The 19,050-nt window shown below is 46.5% G+C and overlaps 1 protein-coding gene across 1 annotated transcript in view; it reads left to right on the top strand.

Annotated features, from left to right (window-relative positions):
- Window positions 1–19,050, top strand: part of ehbp1 (EH domain binding protein 1) — a 126,658-nt gene that overhangs the window by 57,959 nt on the left and 49,649 nt on the right. Inside the window, exons 10-14 of the mRNA XM_079229598.1 lie at window positions 3,365–3,543; window positions 4,547–4,595; window positions 9,216–9,983; window positions 11,159–11,200; window positions 11,541–11,687. Coding sequence (XP_079085724.1) covers window positions 3,365–3,543; window positions 4,547–4,595; window positions 9,216–9,983; window positions 11,159–11,200; window positions 11,541–11,687 — 1,185 coding nt within the window. The remainder of the gene's footprint in view (window positions 1–3,364; window positions 3,544–4,546; window positions 4,596–9,215; window positions 9,984–11,158; window positions 11,201–11,540; window positions 11,688–19,050) is intronic.

Raw genomic sequence — 19,050 nt, 5'->3', positions numbered from 1 at the left:
ACAATTTCCAACCTCGCTGCAGAATTGTTCTTTTCCTTAAGACCTAAGATCGACAATTTTCTAATTTTCCATATCGCCGTTCATCCGCCCAAAAAAAGCCCACATTGCTGACACCAACAATCCTCCTGACAACGGGAACCCGGCCGCTTCCATTCCCAGGTTTCCTCCTATCTTGTCATTCGGGCATTGTAGTGAGCTTAACCTCCTCCTTTCTCTCACATCCCCTCCTCCTCCTCCGTTCTTCCTTTTTTTTTTCCTCTTCTTTCTTTGCCCCGTCGGATGTATGTTGTTGACACCGAGGCATCAGGAATAATGGAATCTCTTGTCAGTGGCTTGTATTTCTTCGCCCGGGCTGTTAGGGCTGTGTATAATGGCAGCAGAGGAGGAGGAAGAGGAGGAGGAGGTTATGTGCCACTGATAGTAATGAAGGTTGCCTTTTCATTTTTTAATATGGAATGTTTGTGGGCCGAGGCAATGCTCTCCGCTAATCCTCCCCTCGAGCCGAGCTGGCTACATGGATGTGTCAGTGTTGCACACACACACACACATCCGGTGACATTCACACAGACAGATAAAAGACACACACACGTGTGCACACCTTCCTTGAGGCAAGACAGCAAACTGTTTGATAAGTCCGGGTGCATTTCTGTTCCTCATGAAAATTTCGCTCCCTCCTGTGTTCGTGTCTGAAGGAAATTGCAGCCGAACCGGCTGCAATTTCCTTCAGACACGAACACAGGAGGGAGCGAAATTTTCCGGAAGATACGGCATTTGTTCAATATTTGACGGATACGTGAGCTTGATGCATTTTATCTGGGGCGAGAAGCGACGTCAGTGTGTGTCGTGGTGAAGGTGAGGGTCGAAACAAACGTCTCAAAAGCACACAAAGTGGAGTAAATAACACGTCTTCACCTCCTCCTCCTCCTCTTCGTCAGTAAATGAAGTTAGTCTGTGCATCCCACTGGCTAATGTGTAGCTGTTCTTGTTGTTTTTCTTCTTTCCACTGGCTGTGTCACTCAGGTGTGTGTACTTGTGTGTGTGTGTTTTCCGCCGGCTAGGGTGCGGGGTCTTCGGCACTGGAGTGTGGCTGTGTGTGTCTAATTGCTTTAATGGCACCTGGTCTCTAATCCCAGGTAATTAGAGCGCTCAAATTAGACGGCTACTTTCAACCGTCACTTGAAGAAAAAAAAAGCAGAAAGGGAAGGCCTGGAGGAAGACCACTCCGCTCTGAAAGTCCACACACACACACACACACACTATTTTACTGACACACACACACACACAAACGTGGACAACAGCAGAGGACAACCGGAGGAACAAGTTTAGAGGATGATGATCTTTTCCTTTCAGGACTCTTGGTCTGAATGCATTACGTGAGATTAGTCGCCGGTATATTAATGTTCAGATTCCGCCCCTCGTCCCCGTACAGTAATCTGACTTCCCATCTCCTATTTATTTATTTATTTTTGCCTGAGTGGCACGCAGGCATCGTCGAGGCCGCCTAAAACGTGTCTGGAGAAGCTGTGGGGAAAAGGTTAAGGCCCACTTTTAACAGATGAGCCGGAAATGTCAAGTGTCCGCCCCTCAGGCTCGAGCCGCCGTCTCCCCTGTTCGGAGACGGCCGCCGGGGCCTGCATGACTCTCACACACACACACACACACACACACACACACTGGTACAAAGGTTAGGAGTTGCTATTAGAGGTGGCCTCCGGGCTCTTTCATCTGATTCGGTGCTCCGGGTTTTTCTCGGTCACAGGTTAAACTGCAACAATGGAAGAGCAAGAAGCTTCAAGGCTTCACTCTCATTGCTTCACTCTTCTCTCTTTTTGTTTATGCCCGTTTACTTTACAAACCAATTCATTTGGTGTCTTTAAAAACCCGTCGACAGCCACGTGTCTAAAGGGTTAATCTGGTCACGGGCTTCAGAATCAGAACCATTTATTGACGATAAGCAAAGTGCAACAATGGGAGGAATATTTCAAATTAAATCTACTATTCTACAGTAGAATACAAAATTGCACAGATGACAGTACTTAAGGTGAAATGTAAGAGTTTTCACATCGATTCCATAACTTTTACATTTTTAAATTCAAGCAAAGTCCCTTCCTTCTCTCCCACGTCTCTGAATAACTTCTCCAGGACACGAGTCTCTTCTCCCACCGGTTCTCTCTCCGGTTCCTGCAGTAGCAGCAAGCCGCCAACAGAGGGGGTCGGTCGGCCACCGCAGACTGCAGGGTGTCTTTTAAACAACTGGTTTAGCTCGTTATGGTGGTCAATATCAGGTTAAGAAAACCAAACATCTCTTCATTCGCTTCTCAGCGCTGAAAGGTTAAGTAAAGGTTTGACTTCTTAGAGATCAAACAGAGCAGCGCCGCGATGACATGGCGCAGCCATCTAAGATAATATTGTACAGAAACGATACGGAGCACATTTATGTGTTCAGTCGTATTCACGAAATAGAAAGCATTAAAAAAAAAGTGGCGTTCAGGGATCGTGTCTTCAATGCGATTTAACAAAACTGCAGTTCTTTTCCCCTAAACGTGTATTTTAAAGTCCCTCTCAAACACACTGCCGGGCCATTAAAAGCTGCCTTATTAGTCACACATTAGTGTCATTGTGTTGCATATTAATAGAATACAGTGTGTTTTTTTTATCTCTGGCCTCTCATGAATTTAATCGCATCTCAGTGACGTTTATTTTATTTATTTAGCCATTTCTCTCCCAGCTGATGACAGCATTAGCCCGTATCTGTCGCTCCGTGACCAGATTAGAGGACGGTGAATCGGAAGCCGTCGGTTCTGCCGTCAGAGGAACGGCAGAACCAACGGCGCCGAGGGTTTGTGGGATTTTGAGTCCGGGAGAGGAAACGGCTCCTCATGGAGAAAAGCTTCCGAACCTGATAAGACTTCAGAGGCGGAGCTAATTAATGAGACGTTTACATCATCCACGGTCAGACGGCGCTTTGTGCACGACCCTTCATTAGAGTGTGTGTGCGTGCTCGTGGTGTGTGTGTGTGCTCGTGGTGTGTGTGTGTGCGCGCTGTATGTCAGCATAGCTGATGGGTGGAGGTTTGTTGAGTAAAACATTTTTATCAAATAACAAAAATAGCTCTGATGTGGAGGAAAAAAGAGACGTGGCTTTTGTGCAAAGTAGTAATGGTTTGGAGAACATGTGTGTTTTTATTGTTTATTTGTATTTCTAATGCACATCATTCATGTTTGTTTTGATAAAAGCGGACCTTATTTATCAACATGTCGCATCGATGCAACTCTAAACTTGTGTCTTTACTTTTCCACCCTTCTTCCCCCTCTTTGTCCACGTCCCTCCTCCTCTTCCTCCCCCTCCTCCTCCCCGCCTGCAGCCCAGCCCTGTCCCGAGCCCGGTTCTGGGAGGGAAGCCCAACGCCAGCCAGTCTCTGCTGGTCTGGTGCCGCGAGGTCACCAAGAACTACCGCGGGGTGAAGATCACCAACTTCACCACTTCCTGGAGGAACGGCCTGGCCTTCTGCGCGCTGCTGCACCACTTCAGACCCGACACAATGTACGAGACGCACAAACACTCGCACAACGCGATTAAGACCAGGGAGTCTAAAATGGGTGGGAAGCACTCGAGTCTGATGTCACGTCATTTATTAGCTGCACAGGAACCAAAGGTGCAAACTAGTTCTACACACCTGTGGGTAAACACTCTTGTGCGTCCTATTTGTTTACCCTGTCAACAGCAAATATGGCAGCAGGAGAGCTAGTCCACGTTAGCTGTTAGCAGCCGGTTAGCGCACACACACCTGGCTAAATAACGGAGCTAACTTCTAACGTTAGTGACGGTTACGTTGCTTTACATTATGATGCGTTCAAGCTCTCTTCAGTAAAAAATGAGCACTGAAAGAAGGTAAATAATAAAGATTTGAGTCTTAAAGAATTCCGTTTTGGGCGCGAAAGTTTTAACAACAATATAAAATAGATATTAGAGATGTTTATTTAGTTTTTAACGCACTGCTATTTTCTCTTTTGGTAATTTGGTATCATATTTGTACACTTAGCGAGTCATCATGCCGAGTCCTTCTATCCATCAGCGCTGTCATTGTGTGTGGTTCAGAGCACAGTTGTGTACACACTTAAACACACAGGACCCAGTCTGTCATTTACTCATTTCAATACACAGTTGTTGAATGTTTGCCGCCACCACTTACCTCGTGGTGTGCGGTTATTATTCTTTGTGTGTGTGTGATTCCTTAAACGTTTAGTCTTTAATGTGTGTATTTAACACTTTAAAAGTACTACATATGGGAAAATAACCTGCAGCCCCATCGAGGGAGCAGACATGAAGATAATTTGTGTGTGTCTTTGCACTCCGGTGTGTTATTTTTACATATTTTCCACTCTATTAGTTTTGTTGATTGCACTGCTATGAAATTGCATGTTACAGTTCTAATGCCATTACATGTGACGCATATTTAAACGCACCTCTTTCCCCCGCTATCTCTCTCTTTCTCTCCTATTCTCTCTCTCTCTCCTCTGCCGACCCTCCCCACTGTTTCTTCCAGAGACTACAAGTCGCTCAATCCTCAGGATATTAAAGAAAACAACAAGAAGGTAAGAGGCAGCCACCGCTGGGCCCTTCACACCACTTAGCTCCCTCCCATCCACGTCCTTTTATTTACGGATCTGCCATTAATCCGTGTGGAGGTTGGAAACACGCATGACGTGTGAAACTCCAGCCAGACGTTATAATGACAGTGTTCCTAAGACGCCCCCCGCTGTGACGCGTCCACGTCGCCGCAACTTGAGATGCTATCTCGTAGCTCCAGCTCACTGTGTGTGTACAACAGCAGCATATTTACCTTGTGTTGATTAGTTGTGTTTGTAGACTGTAATCTACGTCTCGGCCAACATCAACGCGTTCAACCTGAAGCTCAAGTGAGCGACCCGGTCGCCCGACGTCGTGGTATCTGCACATTCACAGTTTCCACACGTGACCGTCCTCCTTCCCTCGGTCCCTCTGGCTCTCCACATGCACATTTACTTTTCCAGAAATGCACACCTTCACTACACACACACGGACGCCCCGGCCCCTCTTCGGCCCCCGAGGGCTACACAGAGCGATATGCGTCGGGTCCCCGCAGCTTGATTTCCTCTCCTCACACACACTCTCTGCGATAACCTCTGGTGGCCCTGTTAGGCATGAATGCTACCCTGTTGACAATAACCACAGTGCAGGGAGCGGGAGAGAGACCCAATCCCATATCTGCTAACTGCCCCTCGCCTCCAGGTGCTCAAGTAGCCCTGAAGAAATTGGCTAGATATAAGTAATATGGGAATATGCCGTAGAAGGCGATAGCTGGTGAATAGCTGAGCCCGGCTCCTCTGTGGAGATCCACTGCAGCTGCTCGCGTGTTCAGACGCCGCGAAGGTCGATATCAGCCGGCTACTGCTGCTCATGCGGCACCAAGAATACAGGTGTGTGTGTGTGTGTGTGTGTGTGTGTGTGTGTGTGTGTGTGTGTGTGTGTGTGTGTGTGTGTGTGTGTGTGTGTGTGTGTGTGTGTGTGTGTGTGTGTGTGTGTGTGTGTGTACGCGTACGCAGCATTGGGAGAATGCCAAACAAAGTTTTAGCCAGTAAACGTTTAATATGGACAAGTTTTTCTTCATCCAACGAATTAAAAATGTCCTTTTCAAAAGGTAAACTAACCATGAAGAAACATTTGACCCCCAAACCCTTTTGAGTGTTTAATGGATAGAACGATTTATATTTAGTGACGTATTAAAATCCAAAAAGATGCTCTTTTTCCGGACAACACCTTAAATTTCCGCGTTCCTCTGCGACTGTTTTTCGCGCTCGCAGTCTGACTGTATCGCAGTCGGCAGGGACGGCGTTTCAAATGCTATTGGATCGTAAAGTCAGAAACCAGTGACCAATTCTTATCGATTTATCGATGGCTTCGTTCTTCCGGGTTGTGACGCGTCTGTCGGTTTACAGTGACAAAAAAAGAAGCAGCAATATCTGCATGTACGCTGCTTTTTCTCTGCCTCTTTTCTCCTCCACTGCCGGCGTTGTTGGAGCGTCTTCACGACGTGCCACATGCAGCCATCGTGCACCAGTTCCACCGCTTGTGAAAGCAAAGGACATGGGGAGTCGTGCGTCGATGCCGATGTCGTCATGTAGCAGGCGAGGAAAATTACAGAAGGACGAAAAAAAAAGACAAGAGCAAGAAATTCATGCATGAAAGACGGCGATGAAAAGAGAGTTCTTTCTCCCCTCGAGATGTCGTGTTGAGATGCTTCGTGAGGAGTTATTAGAATTGATTGAATCGGTAGAAATGGAAATGACAACTATCTCTGCTTTTCATGGCCGGCTGATAGACGTGGCCCCGCCTCCTCTCAGTCTGTGTGAGGAGTGATTGCAATGAGCCAGACTGTGCTGAATTATGACAGATAAGGACAATCAATATTGAGGGAGGAGGTAGAGAAGTGAATATTCAGAACACTTACAGCCTTTTGAAATGATCCATTATGTGTGTGTGTGTGTGTGTGTGTGTGTGTGTGTGTGTCCACATATTCATCTGGTTGTTTGAGGAGTTTGCATGTTGAGCTCCGTCTCGTCTGTGTGTGTCTGTGTGTGTGTTTTGTGTGTGTAATGAGGCCAAGGAGAAGTCATTTGTCATGCCATCTGATAGTGTAGCACCGAGCTAAAGCTCCCTGAGCACAACCGAGAGGGGAGGAGGCGGGGCCGCGTTGATGATTGACAACGATAGATAGCTGTCAGTCACTGGAGTGGAGGAAGGGGGGTCGGGGGGGGAGAGTGTGTGACATTTACTCCAAACCAAAAGCTTTTTGTCAGCCGCATGACGGAGAGGGAGGAAACATAATACGTGATATTCGTATTGGACAAAAATGCTTCAGTCTGGTGTTGAGAAATACAGAATTAGTTCCGACGTTGAGCTGGATGATGTAGTTAAAGTCACCGTCATGTATAATAATCATGGTTATTTACTTATTATTTAAAAAGTACCAGTTCCCTTCACAAACACATTTATTGTGATCAGTTGCCACAGTTGTTTACTTGCATGCTTTTGGTGGAATCATTCTCAGCGCTCTGAGCTGCCAAACACTCGGCCAATCACACGGCTTTAAATCAAAGAACGCAGGCTGTGATTGGCTGGGAGCAAAAGCATACAAAGGTTTTTTTTCCCCTCTCTAGATCTATGTGTTTTTGATTATTTAACTCGCAACAGAGATGTTCTCGTCATTATCCTTGAACACGTCTGTCGACCTGTCAATCACCTCGTAGCCCCGCCCCTAAAGCGTCCCCTGCTCTATGGTCTGTTTGACTCTAAATGACCATCATTTACTAAATGAACATCATGCTGTATTGAAGAAGACTTGAAACTAGAGATTAGACATGAACTCATGAAAAGACTGACTGCAGGTATATATATGTGGTACCGGCTTGTTTCCAGTGCAGATACACAACACTAATCACAATATAATTATATGAACTTCTGCAATAAGCTGTTCTTCCCTCAAAGGCTTTACAACAGACTAAAACTGTACGTGCAGGAAATACCAAAACATTCACAGAACCTGTTTAATTTTGCTTGTAATTATTACAGAAAAATGAATCTTCTGGGTGCTTTGTGTTCTGCCTGATACAAATACACACAGGGTTTTATTTTAAATTCTGTTAGTATACATTTTGTTCTCCTTTTGTCATCAAATCCAACAAAAAGACTAAAACCAGCAGTGAATTGACACCTGATGTATCTGATTACTCTGCGTCATGAAGCTCCTTTATTGTTTTCAATGATTTAGATGGAGACAATTGATTGTAAATTGAGGAACATCTCTCAGTAAACCACCATTTTTATTCTCTCCCTCTTTTGTCACTTAGAAACGAATACACTCACTTCATTCGTCCAAAATCACCTTCCCTTAATAAACACTGAGAAGAACATGATCAATGCTGCATGAAGTAGATTTTATACATCATAGAACCCTTTGGTGACGGTTCTGATTCATAGTTCTTCACCTGTTGGTTTAGGGACGCACAATGGTGCAGAGACATCCCGGCCTACATATTATATTCTACAGACGCCATTCTGAATCTCACCCTAATCCTAGTTGCAGTTTTAATGTTGGGTTTTTGTGTTTTATTCCATTCTGGGAACAGAGCCCATCTTCTTAGCTGTCCCAGTTAGCTACAAGCTAATTTACATCTGTAGTTCCCGGGCAGGAAACGGAGAATAACATAAACTGCAAGATTTAACAGCATTAAGCCACATGAAGTGTGTATTATATAATAATATAAAACCATAATACTGAGTCACTTGGAGACGGTAGCTGTAGAAGAAGCTCACAGATGTTTTGGATGAAAGCAAATCGGGGACTTAATGAAAAAAGATCGTACACGCTCAATAGACCTCTTCTCTAGATGCATAAAAGGAAAGAAAGTGTGTGTGTGTGTGTGTGTGTGTGTGTGGGGGGGGGGGGGGGGCGAGGAAAGAGTGAGCAAGGCTCTTCAAAACAATCCCCCGGGGTAAATAAAGGTTAAAACACTCACAGGAGGGTTTTGGAAGTTGGAGACGGAGAGATGATGGACTGCGAAGATCCACAGAGGCAGAGAAACAAACGAGCTACAGGTCTGAATTAGATCAACACCATCAAGCAGCGCAGATACAAGCTGCGATACCTGGGACGTGTGTGTGTGTGTGTGTGTGTGTGTGTGTGTTAATCTATTTATTTACCTGTCATTGGCTGCGATAATGGTCTTCATCCCTCCTCTCTCTCTCTCTCTCTCTCAGTCTATCTGGTGATGGGGGATTGTTTTTTTTTTCGTGTGTCGCTTGATAATCAAACCTGTATTTTCTCATCAGACTCTAATCAGACCAATTACACGCGTGACGGAGAGCGTGGGCAGGTTGATGTAGGGGAGCGATAAGGACACACACACACACACACACACACACACACACACTTTGGGATTAAGCGCTCTGTCTTGGGGTATCTGTGTCTCTTATCGGGGACAACCATCCCTGACATGACCTGTCAGCAGTCATGCCAAAGGTGTCTCTCACTCACCGCACATGGATCACATGCAATGCACCAAATACACCAAATACAGCGCCGGTTTGAGTACACAGACGTCACCCCGTCCATTTTTCAAGCCAGTTTGAATGCGTAATTGAAGGTTTTTGTGTGTGTGTTTTTTTTTTTCCAGGCTTATGACGTCTTCGCCAACCTGGGCATCTCCCGCCTGCTGGAGCCGTCGGACATGGTGCTGCTGGCCATCCCGGACAAGCTGACGGTGATGACCTACCTGTACCAGATCCGGGCGCACTTCTCCGGCGAGGAGCTCAACGTGGTGCAGATCGAGGCCAACAGCAGCCGCAGCACCTACAAGGTGGGCGACTTCGAGACGGACACCAACGCCTCCATCGGCCAGGACAAGTTCTACGCCGAGCTCAACGACGTGCAGCACCGGCAGCCCAGCGCCGAGGCCGACGAGTCCGTAGGCGCCGAGTCCAACGGCACCGGGGTCGCCGAGGACGAGGAGGCGGGTGGGAGGGCAGAAGCGGGAGCGGCGGCGGGGCAGAAGCGGTCCTCCCTACCCGTCCCGTCGCCGCGCACGGCGTCACCCGCCACGGCGACGCCGACGGAGTCCGCCCACAAGACGCCGTCGAGCTCCGAGGACAGAGCGAATCTGCTCAAAGCAAACACGTTAGACCTCAGCGAGCTGCCTCAGAGAGTGGAGCGGGAGAGGCAGCGGAAGGAGGAGGCGGGAGAGGACCGGCGGGACGGAAGCACAGACCCGGGGTCCCCCACCAGGAGAGCGGCCTCCCCGCCCCACCAGAATAAACTGGGCTTCTCCTACAACAGGGACGCCGACCTCATCAAGAAGAAGAGGGCCAGCCTGCGTCACTCGGAGTCTGAGCCCGCCTCCGAAACCAGCTGCCCTCCAGTCAACCACGCAGACGCGCCCACACAGGTAGAAACAACACTCCCTTGTACTCGCATATTGTATTTCTGTGTTTCTTCTGTTTGAGTTAATCCCTCTGCAAAGATGTAGAAACAGGAATATTCTTTAATATAGTTCCACGCGTCCTTCAAGGGTCAGTCAGCGATACGTTAAACCGCCTCGCAGCTAATTATGAATCCTGAACCTTAAACGACCTTCTGGATCCGCCTGCATGACGTACGCTAATTCACGTCTCGCTACTTAAGTCGGGTATTAAGATTCTGACGGCGTCTACCTGCCCGGCCCCTAAATGGATCTTTGATTGAAACCTCCACCTCCGCATCCGTCATAAGACAGAAGATGCGCTGAACACTCGTTCCCTCCCCGGGGCGCTTTCGCTAAGCTTCAAATCCCGCCGCCGCCGCCGCAGAGGATGACCGCGCCGGAAAAAACAGCGTTAGATGTTTGTCGAGGCCGGCGCCCCTTCAACACGTGGCGCCCGCGAGAAACCCCCTTTTTGCTTTTGACATTTCATTATATTTTTCATTATATTTCTCATCCCTTCAGTTGATGGCAGTCGGTGCCGTGACCGCTCAGGCGTGGCGACGCTCTGCGCCGAGCACACCTCGTCTCGACACACACACACACACACACACACACACTGAATACAATGCTGCCTGCGTAGGTTAACCCCAGATTACCGCTTCCTGTTTACAAGTCGAAAGGTCACGGGGCAGCGGGTGGGACGGGGTTGTTATGACAGCTATGACACCCCGGTTTTGATCCGCTGTTATCGAGTTAGCGGGACGCATCCTCGCCTGCACCCGGGCCAGATTTGACTTGTCGAAAAAGGATAAACACGGCGTTGTAACGCCGCTCCGTCTAACCCAGATGTAAACGCTCCGCTTGCCCTCTTTGCACCCCGGTATAATACAGCCAGGATTACCTGGCAGATAAAATGCTAAGCCAGGTGTGTTTTTGCTTTCTTGTCAAAGCCGTCATGCTCTCCACACCACTGGACCCAGTCGGGCTGTAGGCTGGACCCACAGTCCTGTTTATCTACATTTAGGTCCGCTTCTGTTCATCCTTTTCTACCTGCACCTGCTCGTACAAGCAGGACATGTTAATTAATTAGTTGTGTTGGTAAAATACTACATTTCTTTGTCACACACCTGTAGTTGATGACACATTTTCCTCTTTCAAAGGAGCCGACGCCGCCTCCCGTGTCCAGTCCGCCTGCTGAGAAGGTGGGTACTGACATGCTAAACACTCACCTGTGTATGTTACGTGTCGGGCTTTTATTGTGAAAGGTACGAGCAGTAGGAGTGGATCTGTGTTTCACAGAACTAGTTACGTACATCGTGATTTAAATAAAAAAGTATGCCGCTCTTTTGCCGCATAATATTCTTGGTAACGTATTCATGACGAAAACAACACAAAAATATATATTAAAGTGCAATTTAATCGCACAGAAACGCTCGTATTCCCTTATTTGTAGCGTGCAAACTGCTTTCCCCCTCCATACACTCTGAAAGCACAGCATGTTGAGTCCACCGTCTGAGCGCCGCTGTCTTGTCGTTGCAACAGAAGGTGATGTCTCGCCAGGAGGAGCTGAAGGAGAGAGCCCGCCTCCTCCTGGAACAGGCCCGCCGCGACGCCGCCATGAAGGCCGGCAACAAGAACCTCCCCAACTCGGCCGCCACGGCGCCAAACAGGGCCACGGGCGTCTGCGATGTAAGTCCTGTGTGTGTGTGTGTGTGTGTGTGTGTGTGTGTGTGTGTGTGTGTGTGTGTGTGTGTGTCGCCGGCCGCTAGAAAAGGACGTAATCGTGTGGTCGTCTCTGAATTTGTGTAACTTTGATCACGTGACTGTCATGAATAGTTAACTGATAAAAATAATAATGCATTTCATTTGTAACGCACTTTTCTCTCAAAAGAATCTGAGCGCCTATATATATATATATATATATATATATAGTAAAAGAAATAAAAACATAGTTAAAACATAGTTAAGACAAACCATTAATACAAAATAAAAAGCTGACGCCTTCTGAATAAAACTCTTTTTAAAAAGAAGGCCAATTTGCTTTTAAACGCTTGAGAAACGGTCTTAGAAATCTCCATTTTAATAAATATTTAGCAGCCAAATTGTTTATTTTTAATGCTTTACTTGTTTCTCATATTCAAAAGCTGTAAAAGCTTTTGAATATGAGTTTACAGATAGTTAAGATCCCTCCTCGTCATCGTGGATTTTATTTTTGGCTTTTTTCCCGGCTACACCTGCACCTCTCTGTTCATATCTCCAAGATACGCTCGTTGTCTCTTTGATTCCTCACAGTTAATTTGTTTGTACGCCCTCTGGCCTTTTTGGAGAATAACGCAGGAACCGAGAGCATAAACTCCCCCGTTCACTCGACTCTCCATCCGTCCCCGGCGCTGCCGCTCGTCTAAACGAAGTGCAGGTTAAAGGTTGCGCGTTGCGGCGGTGAGTGTGAGCCGTCTGGCAGCTGGCAGAGCGACCAGCAGCCTCTTCAGCGCCTCGCCGTCACTTCCACGCTGGAAAAGCCCCGTCTCATCCGCTGGCAGTCCACTTTGTTGAACACTTTATGGAAAAAGGCTTTGAGAAGGAGACGAGACTCTTTCCTGATTGACTTCCCGACTCTCTTACGGGCCGCTGAACGCCACAACCTTGAACATGTCAGGGAGGAACGCGTATGGACTCTCCTCTTCTCTCCTTCAGTTCTGGTCATCTTACGACATCACGACCGAATTTGCTTCCCCTGAACGCTGAGGGAAGCGTCCACACACACCTGTCAGCAAAAGTACATTTGTGGTTATGAAGAAGAAGAAGAAGAAGAAGAAGTAGAAAAAACAACATGCCTGGGAATCGCTGTTCCGAAGCAAACTAGACTAGAGAAGACGTGAGTGAAATTGCCAGCTCTGAACCGAGCACGCTCCACTGAACGTAATATACCGGGGGGGGGGGGGCTGATGGACCAGGACTTACCCTGGGAAAGCACAGCGTTCAAATCCTCATGACGTTCCCGAATGTTCCAGAGAAAGGGAGGGAGAGGAGAATCGTGACGACGCCGGATTTGAGGGTGAAAATGAAATAAATACCCTTTGGTAATGAAATATCTAAAAGGCAGCAGCCGTGTGCCCCCGCGCTTTCTGCTGCCCGAAGCCTTAAAGAGATATGTGCCCTTGAATTAGGCATGTTTTGTGTGTGTGTGTGTGTGTGTGTGTGTGTGTGTGTGTGTGTGTGTGTGTGTGCGCTTGTGTACATATGTGTGTGTCAGTGTTTGTCCGGCCACGGGAGAAACCGTTTTTCTGCATAATCTCGGGAGAAAATAAATGAGGAACCTCCAAGGAATCGTGGCGTTAAAAAAAAAAAAAGTCTTCAGAGAAAGAAGGCAAATTTTAAAAGAGTTTTTCAAAGCTGCCGATATATATTTCCTTGGTGACACACACAAAAAAGAAGAAGAAAAAGGTCCTCTTCTGTGCCTTGGTGTGCAGCAAGATGGCCGACTTCACTTAGATTAGCTCCTTAAAGTATCCAGACAAACCCGCCGCCCTCTCTCCTGATTTCCTTACTCATTTCCAAGGACAATTGGTTAATAACACACACACACACACACACACACACACACACACACACACACACACACACACACACACGCGCGCATAAAGGGGGGAGGGGAGACGAGAGGAAGATATTGAATTGTTTACACTTTTTTTAATAGAAAACATTGATCAAAGGAATACGACTGGCCTCGAGGCCAATGTGCTGATAATTGTTAGTGATTCAGATTAGATTACTTGATGTCTTGTTTTGATTAGCGCGCACGTGTGTGTGTGTGTGTGTCCGTGTGTGTGTGTGTGTGTCCGTGTTATCAGCTGGAGAGGCCCAAGCCTTTCCCATTTAACTCTCCATCCGTCTAAGTAGGTGCTTTGCGGTTTAGCATGCATAAGGTATAATTTAATTCAATTAAAGCCGGCGTCATTCTTCCAGGGAAGTGGCTAATGTGTGGGGCAACAGAATGATTTGGGAGGAGGGGGGTGTTCAAGGGGCGTCGCATTTAAAGCACAAATGACACATCGCTTAGTCTGAGATCTTTTTGTAAAGGTTTACGATAAAATATTGAGCGATTAGTTGATGAATGAGACAAACAGGAGCATACTTTCTTATTTTTGGACGTGTCTTGTATCAGATCTTATACAAAAACTTCTAAAATCAGAGATTGGGGAGAAAGTGTGTGTCTCTTTTTTATAATTAATAAACGAATCGGCCTCAACAGACGTCGATTCGGGTCGACCGCGAGTCATTCTACTCCTTTCTATCTCTACCTTTCACTTTAAATGAGAAGTCATTCTGTCACCAATTGAACAAGGAACCCTCTCTCCCATCATGCACCTGGGCTTTTCTCAACAGAAAACCTGCCGTACCTTCTGCGTGTGTGTGCGTGTGTGTGCGTGTGTGTGTGTGTGTGTGTGTGTGTGTGTGTGTGTGTGTAGCCCTGTTCTCTTGACCTATGCTCTCCCTCCTGCCATCCCTAATCGCCCACAGTGACTGGTTCTTTCATGTAAGGTCACAGGTTCAGTTCTCTCTTCCTCTCCCTCCTCAGTCACTTTCTCTTTCTCTCTCCCTCCCTCCCTCTTTTTGTCTCCACCTCTCTCTCTCCTTCTCAATCTCTTTCTCTCTGTTTTTCTGTCACAGTGCAGAAGCTCACACAGCAGCCAGATGGGTCAATGGCACTAAATATCCGTGGGCTTTATTCTCATTTTATCCTTATTGCAGACATCCCCATTTTTGTTTCTTTCTTTTGCTCTTTTAGTCTTTTCCCTCAGTTTTAATGGAGAAGTGTGTGTGTGTGTGTGTGTGTGTGTGTGTGTGTGTGTCTGTTCGCTTCAGGTCTTCTCATCCATTAGCAGATGAGAACAGTAATTTCACACCGGTCTGACCAGGCTAATTATCAGGATCCACACTAGGTTTTGGGAGAAGTGTGTGTGTTTGTGTGCAAGCGTTTTTGCGTGTGTGTATGCGTGTGGGTGTGTCTCTTTGCAACAACAACAAAAAAATGTGTGTGTGCGTGCAATTATATAGCACCTGTGCACATTGGTGTGTGTGTGTGTGTAAATGCCTCGGTGTTTTCCAGGTAGGAGAGTTCCCTCTGCTCACTGACTCGTTGTGATTCCTATAATTGGGTCTTGTTTGATTTTTGCCGACCACCACCTCCTCCTCCTCCCTCTCCTCCTCCCTCTCCTCCTCCTCCTCCTCCGTCACCCTTCTCCCTCCCTCCCTCCTTCCCTTCAGAAGCGGTGGACTCGGGGTCTCTGCCGCGGTGACCTGTGGGTGTTGTCGTCTGCTGTCCGTCTCTCTCCTCCAGACTTGACTGCGTTTTTATCCTCTCGCCTTTTTCTCTTCTTTTCATTTCACTTTCTTTCATTCGGATCACAAACAAAAGACCGTCGTTCCTAAAGGTTCTCCGTAACGACGAGAAGCACCTCGTAGTGTCTGCTTCATCTGAGTGGCCTGTGTGCATTTTAACGGGATCCTAACGAGGAAACGCTGATCCCTGATCAGTTTAATGTGTTGACAGGGACAATGTTCGCATTATTCAAACAATAAGGCAACACATACAGGCTCTGTGATTGGTGCATATATAGTATGCAAGACATAGCATTTTTATTTTAGAATTAAAATATTATTATTTGTGTTTGAATAAAATGAGAAAAGGGAGCTTAAATTCAAATTAAGGAAGGAGCGTTTAAAAAATGTCTATTTTGAAAATGCAAATATCGCCTTGTGTGCTTTTTTCTTTTACTCCCTCTTCTTCCTCATCCTCCTCCTCCTCCTCTTCCTCCTCCTTTTCAACTTTCTCCCAGCAGTAATAGTTTTTCTCCAGGTTTCATTTTAATGTGTCTGCCGCTCCTTTCTTCTCCCAGCTCTCCCTTTTTCTCTTCCCCCTCTTCCTCCGGCTCTCTCTCTCGCTCTCTCTCTCTCTTCTTTTTGAAGAATCAGCCCCTAATGAAACTAAATAGTTTGGTGGGCAGTTTCTTTGGTGTGTGTCTGTGTGTGTTTTGGAGTGTGTGGTTATGTGTCGTGGCTGAATTGGCTGGAGTGGAGATCAAAGGCAGTCTCTAAAGTGTGTGTGTGTGTGTGTGTGTGTGTGTGTGTGTGTGTGTGTGTGTGTGTGTGTGTGTGTGTGTGAACGAGCAAGAGAAAGACAGCTCTCTCAATTGCATCACAAGAGCTGATCAAGCCATCAGAGAGGAAAGTTTTAACACACACACACACACGGTTGCATTCCTCTCACATGAACGCCTCGTTCTTTCTCTCTCTGTGCGCTCATCACACGCCTCGTGAAGTTGTTCACGTCCGCCCTGAAGAGATGAAATATGAACGATAGGTGACGGACCGATCGATAATTAATGTTCATTTGTTTCACATGAAATGGAAGAATTCACACTGCTTTACTAAATGCCTGAAGAATCTTCCTTTGCTTGAACGGAGAGTTTAAATAACTCTCTATGCATTTTATGAGTTATTATTTACTCATTTAGTCATTTCTATAGACTTCTATACAACCAGAAGAGTCGCCCCCTGGTGGTCAGGAGAGAGAATGCAGCTTTAACACACTGCAGGTTGCCGCCTGATTCCACCAAACTATCAACAATGCTAGGATCTGCTTGTAAAGCAAAAGGTGAAGCAGTTACAGGTTTCCTGGGTTCCTCCGTCACAAAGTTCAGCTCATGTTCTCCTTTTCTCTCTGTCACCAGTAATTATCCCGTCTCTTTAAAGGGCGAGTGTGTGTGTGTGTGTGTGTGTGTGTGTGTGTGTGTGTGTTTTTGTTGTGTTGAGTCGTCTTGATGCTCCACTCTACCTGTTCTACCTGTCCTACATTACAAGTGCCCTTCACACACACACACACACACACACATATATATACACACACACACACACACACACACACACACACACACACACAGTGCCGAGGACGAATGTGACACCACAGTTACACCGAACCTCAGATGTCAAACACACACGGGAAAAAAATGTCACCATGATTTTTTTTTTGTGCATAAAACACCTTTTGTTCTATTCTGTTGTGACACACACACACACACACACACACACACAGCACTTTGATATTTGTTCTATTCCCACAAATACAAACAATATTCTCTGTGCTTATTTTACGTGCATCTTTTTTATTTGCATAAGTACATATGGAGCAGTGCCACGGCTGTGAATGGCACATTTATTTTGGTTTTTAGTGAAATACACACAGGATGCTGAACAGGAAAACACACAAGTCATTCAACACAAACAATTATAAAACAGCTTCATTAAAATTACCTAATTATTTATGATTGATCCCTTTTTTAAATATTTTATTGAACACACACGCACGCCAAATGACAGCCACATGACACCTCTGCTCAAGGTTCAGACACACACACACACACACACACCTATATTTAAACACACGTACACAACCTGCACTTCCACGCTGACATCTCTCAGATTTATATTTATGTACACACACACACACACACACACAGACCCCTATCATGGGCACGCACCCGTCGAATCATAATTAGGCCGTGTCCTGGCTCTTTGATAGCCGTGTACAGTGGCTCTTCTTTAATTCTTTATCAAATGCATTGATCGCTGTGGGCCTCGCACGCCCATTGATCCGTGCACTCCGTCTGGAGCCGGCCGATAAGCTCCCCCCTCTCTCTCCCTCTCTCTCCCTCTCTCTCCCTCTCTCTCTCTCTCTCTCTCTCTCTCTCTCTCTCTCTCCCCATCTCCCCCTCTCTCTCTCTCTCTCTTCCCCTCTCTCTCTCTCTCTCTCTCTCTCTTCCCCTCTCCATCTCTCCCTCTCTGTCTCTCTCTCTTCCCCCCTCCCCCCTCTCTCTCTCTCTCTCTCTTACACTCTTTCCAACATTTGAGCAATAAGGAGTTTAGAAAGTAAGTTTATTTGCTAAATGTAATATTTAAAAATATGGTAGTTTTGTTGTTGAATAATTGTAATACACAAGTATTTGAGTCAATAAATTCCTCTGTCGTGTTTTTTTTTTTTTCAAACTAAAGACCACATTTCCCATCAGCCCCGTTGCTTCCCGCCACAAATATGTTGCTGTTTGTTCATCTCTCCAGACGTTTTTACAATGACTACTATAATAACAGAGCTACTCTTTTATAAATAATGTTGTGTTCAACTCAACCTTCTCTTGTTTAAGATATTAATATAAATAGGATTTATGAGGCTTCAACACCTGAATAACTGGTGATCAGTGTGATGGACATGAAGCCCTCAGCTGCAGCATCAGAGACCTTTTTAATTGGAGAACGTCTGAATATATTGATGCTAACTGCTGCGGGAACCAGGAAGCTCCTAATTCTCTCGTATAGATTTGAAGGTGGACGTACGTTGGTGTGGTTTGAGAAAAAGCCAATAAATGTTTGCACGTGTTCTTGGTTTAGATCAGTCGGGAATATTAGGAAGATTAATGAATGAATGCACGAATATACATAAATGCTTTCAATGAGGTTCTACCTGCATCAGGTCTGGATCGTCATTCTGCCGTTTGAAACAGTGTGTTTGAGTGTGTGATTACACAACTGTGTGTGTGTGTGTGTGTGTGTGCCTGGACAAGATAGAGACCTAAAGCACCTCTTGACTGTGAATTAGCCTGTCATGACAAATGTCTGTAACTGCATGACTGGCTGCCAGCCTGGCTGGCTATCTGGGCGGTTGGCAAACCCTTTTAGATAGTGACTGTGTCTGTGTGACTGTGTGTGTGTGTGTGCGTGTGTGTGTGTGTGTGTGTGTGTGTGGCATCACTCTTTGCCCACGCCAGGTCTCTGTACACGACCAGTGGTGCGTGCCCTCCCCCACGTTTATATTCACTCCTCGCCCAGAAAAGAGCATCCAAGGCGACAACCTGCTCAAAAAAAGGAGCTTCCAGAGCGGAGAAGGGTCCTCACCCCGACGCCGGGCCCACAGAGGAGGCCTCTGTCTCAGCTTTGCACTCAACCGTTTAGCCTCTCCTCCCCCTGGAGGTTCCCAGCAGTCGATGGAAGACACAGT

Source organism: Taurulus bubalis (genome assembly GCF_910589615.1).
Source record: "Taurulus bubalis genome assembly, chromosome: 14".
NCBI classification, from domain to species: Eukaryota; Metazoa; Chordata; class Actinopteri; order Perciformes; family Cottidae; genus Taurulus; species Taurulus bubalis.
This window is presented reverse-complemented; position numbering and strand designations above follow the sequence as displayed.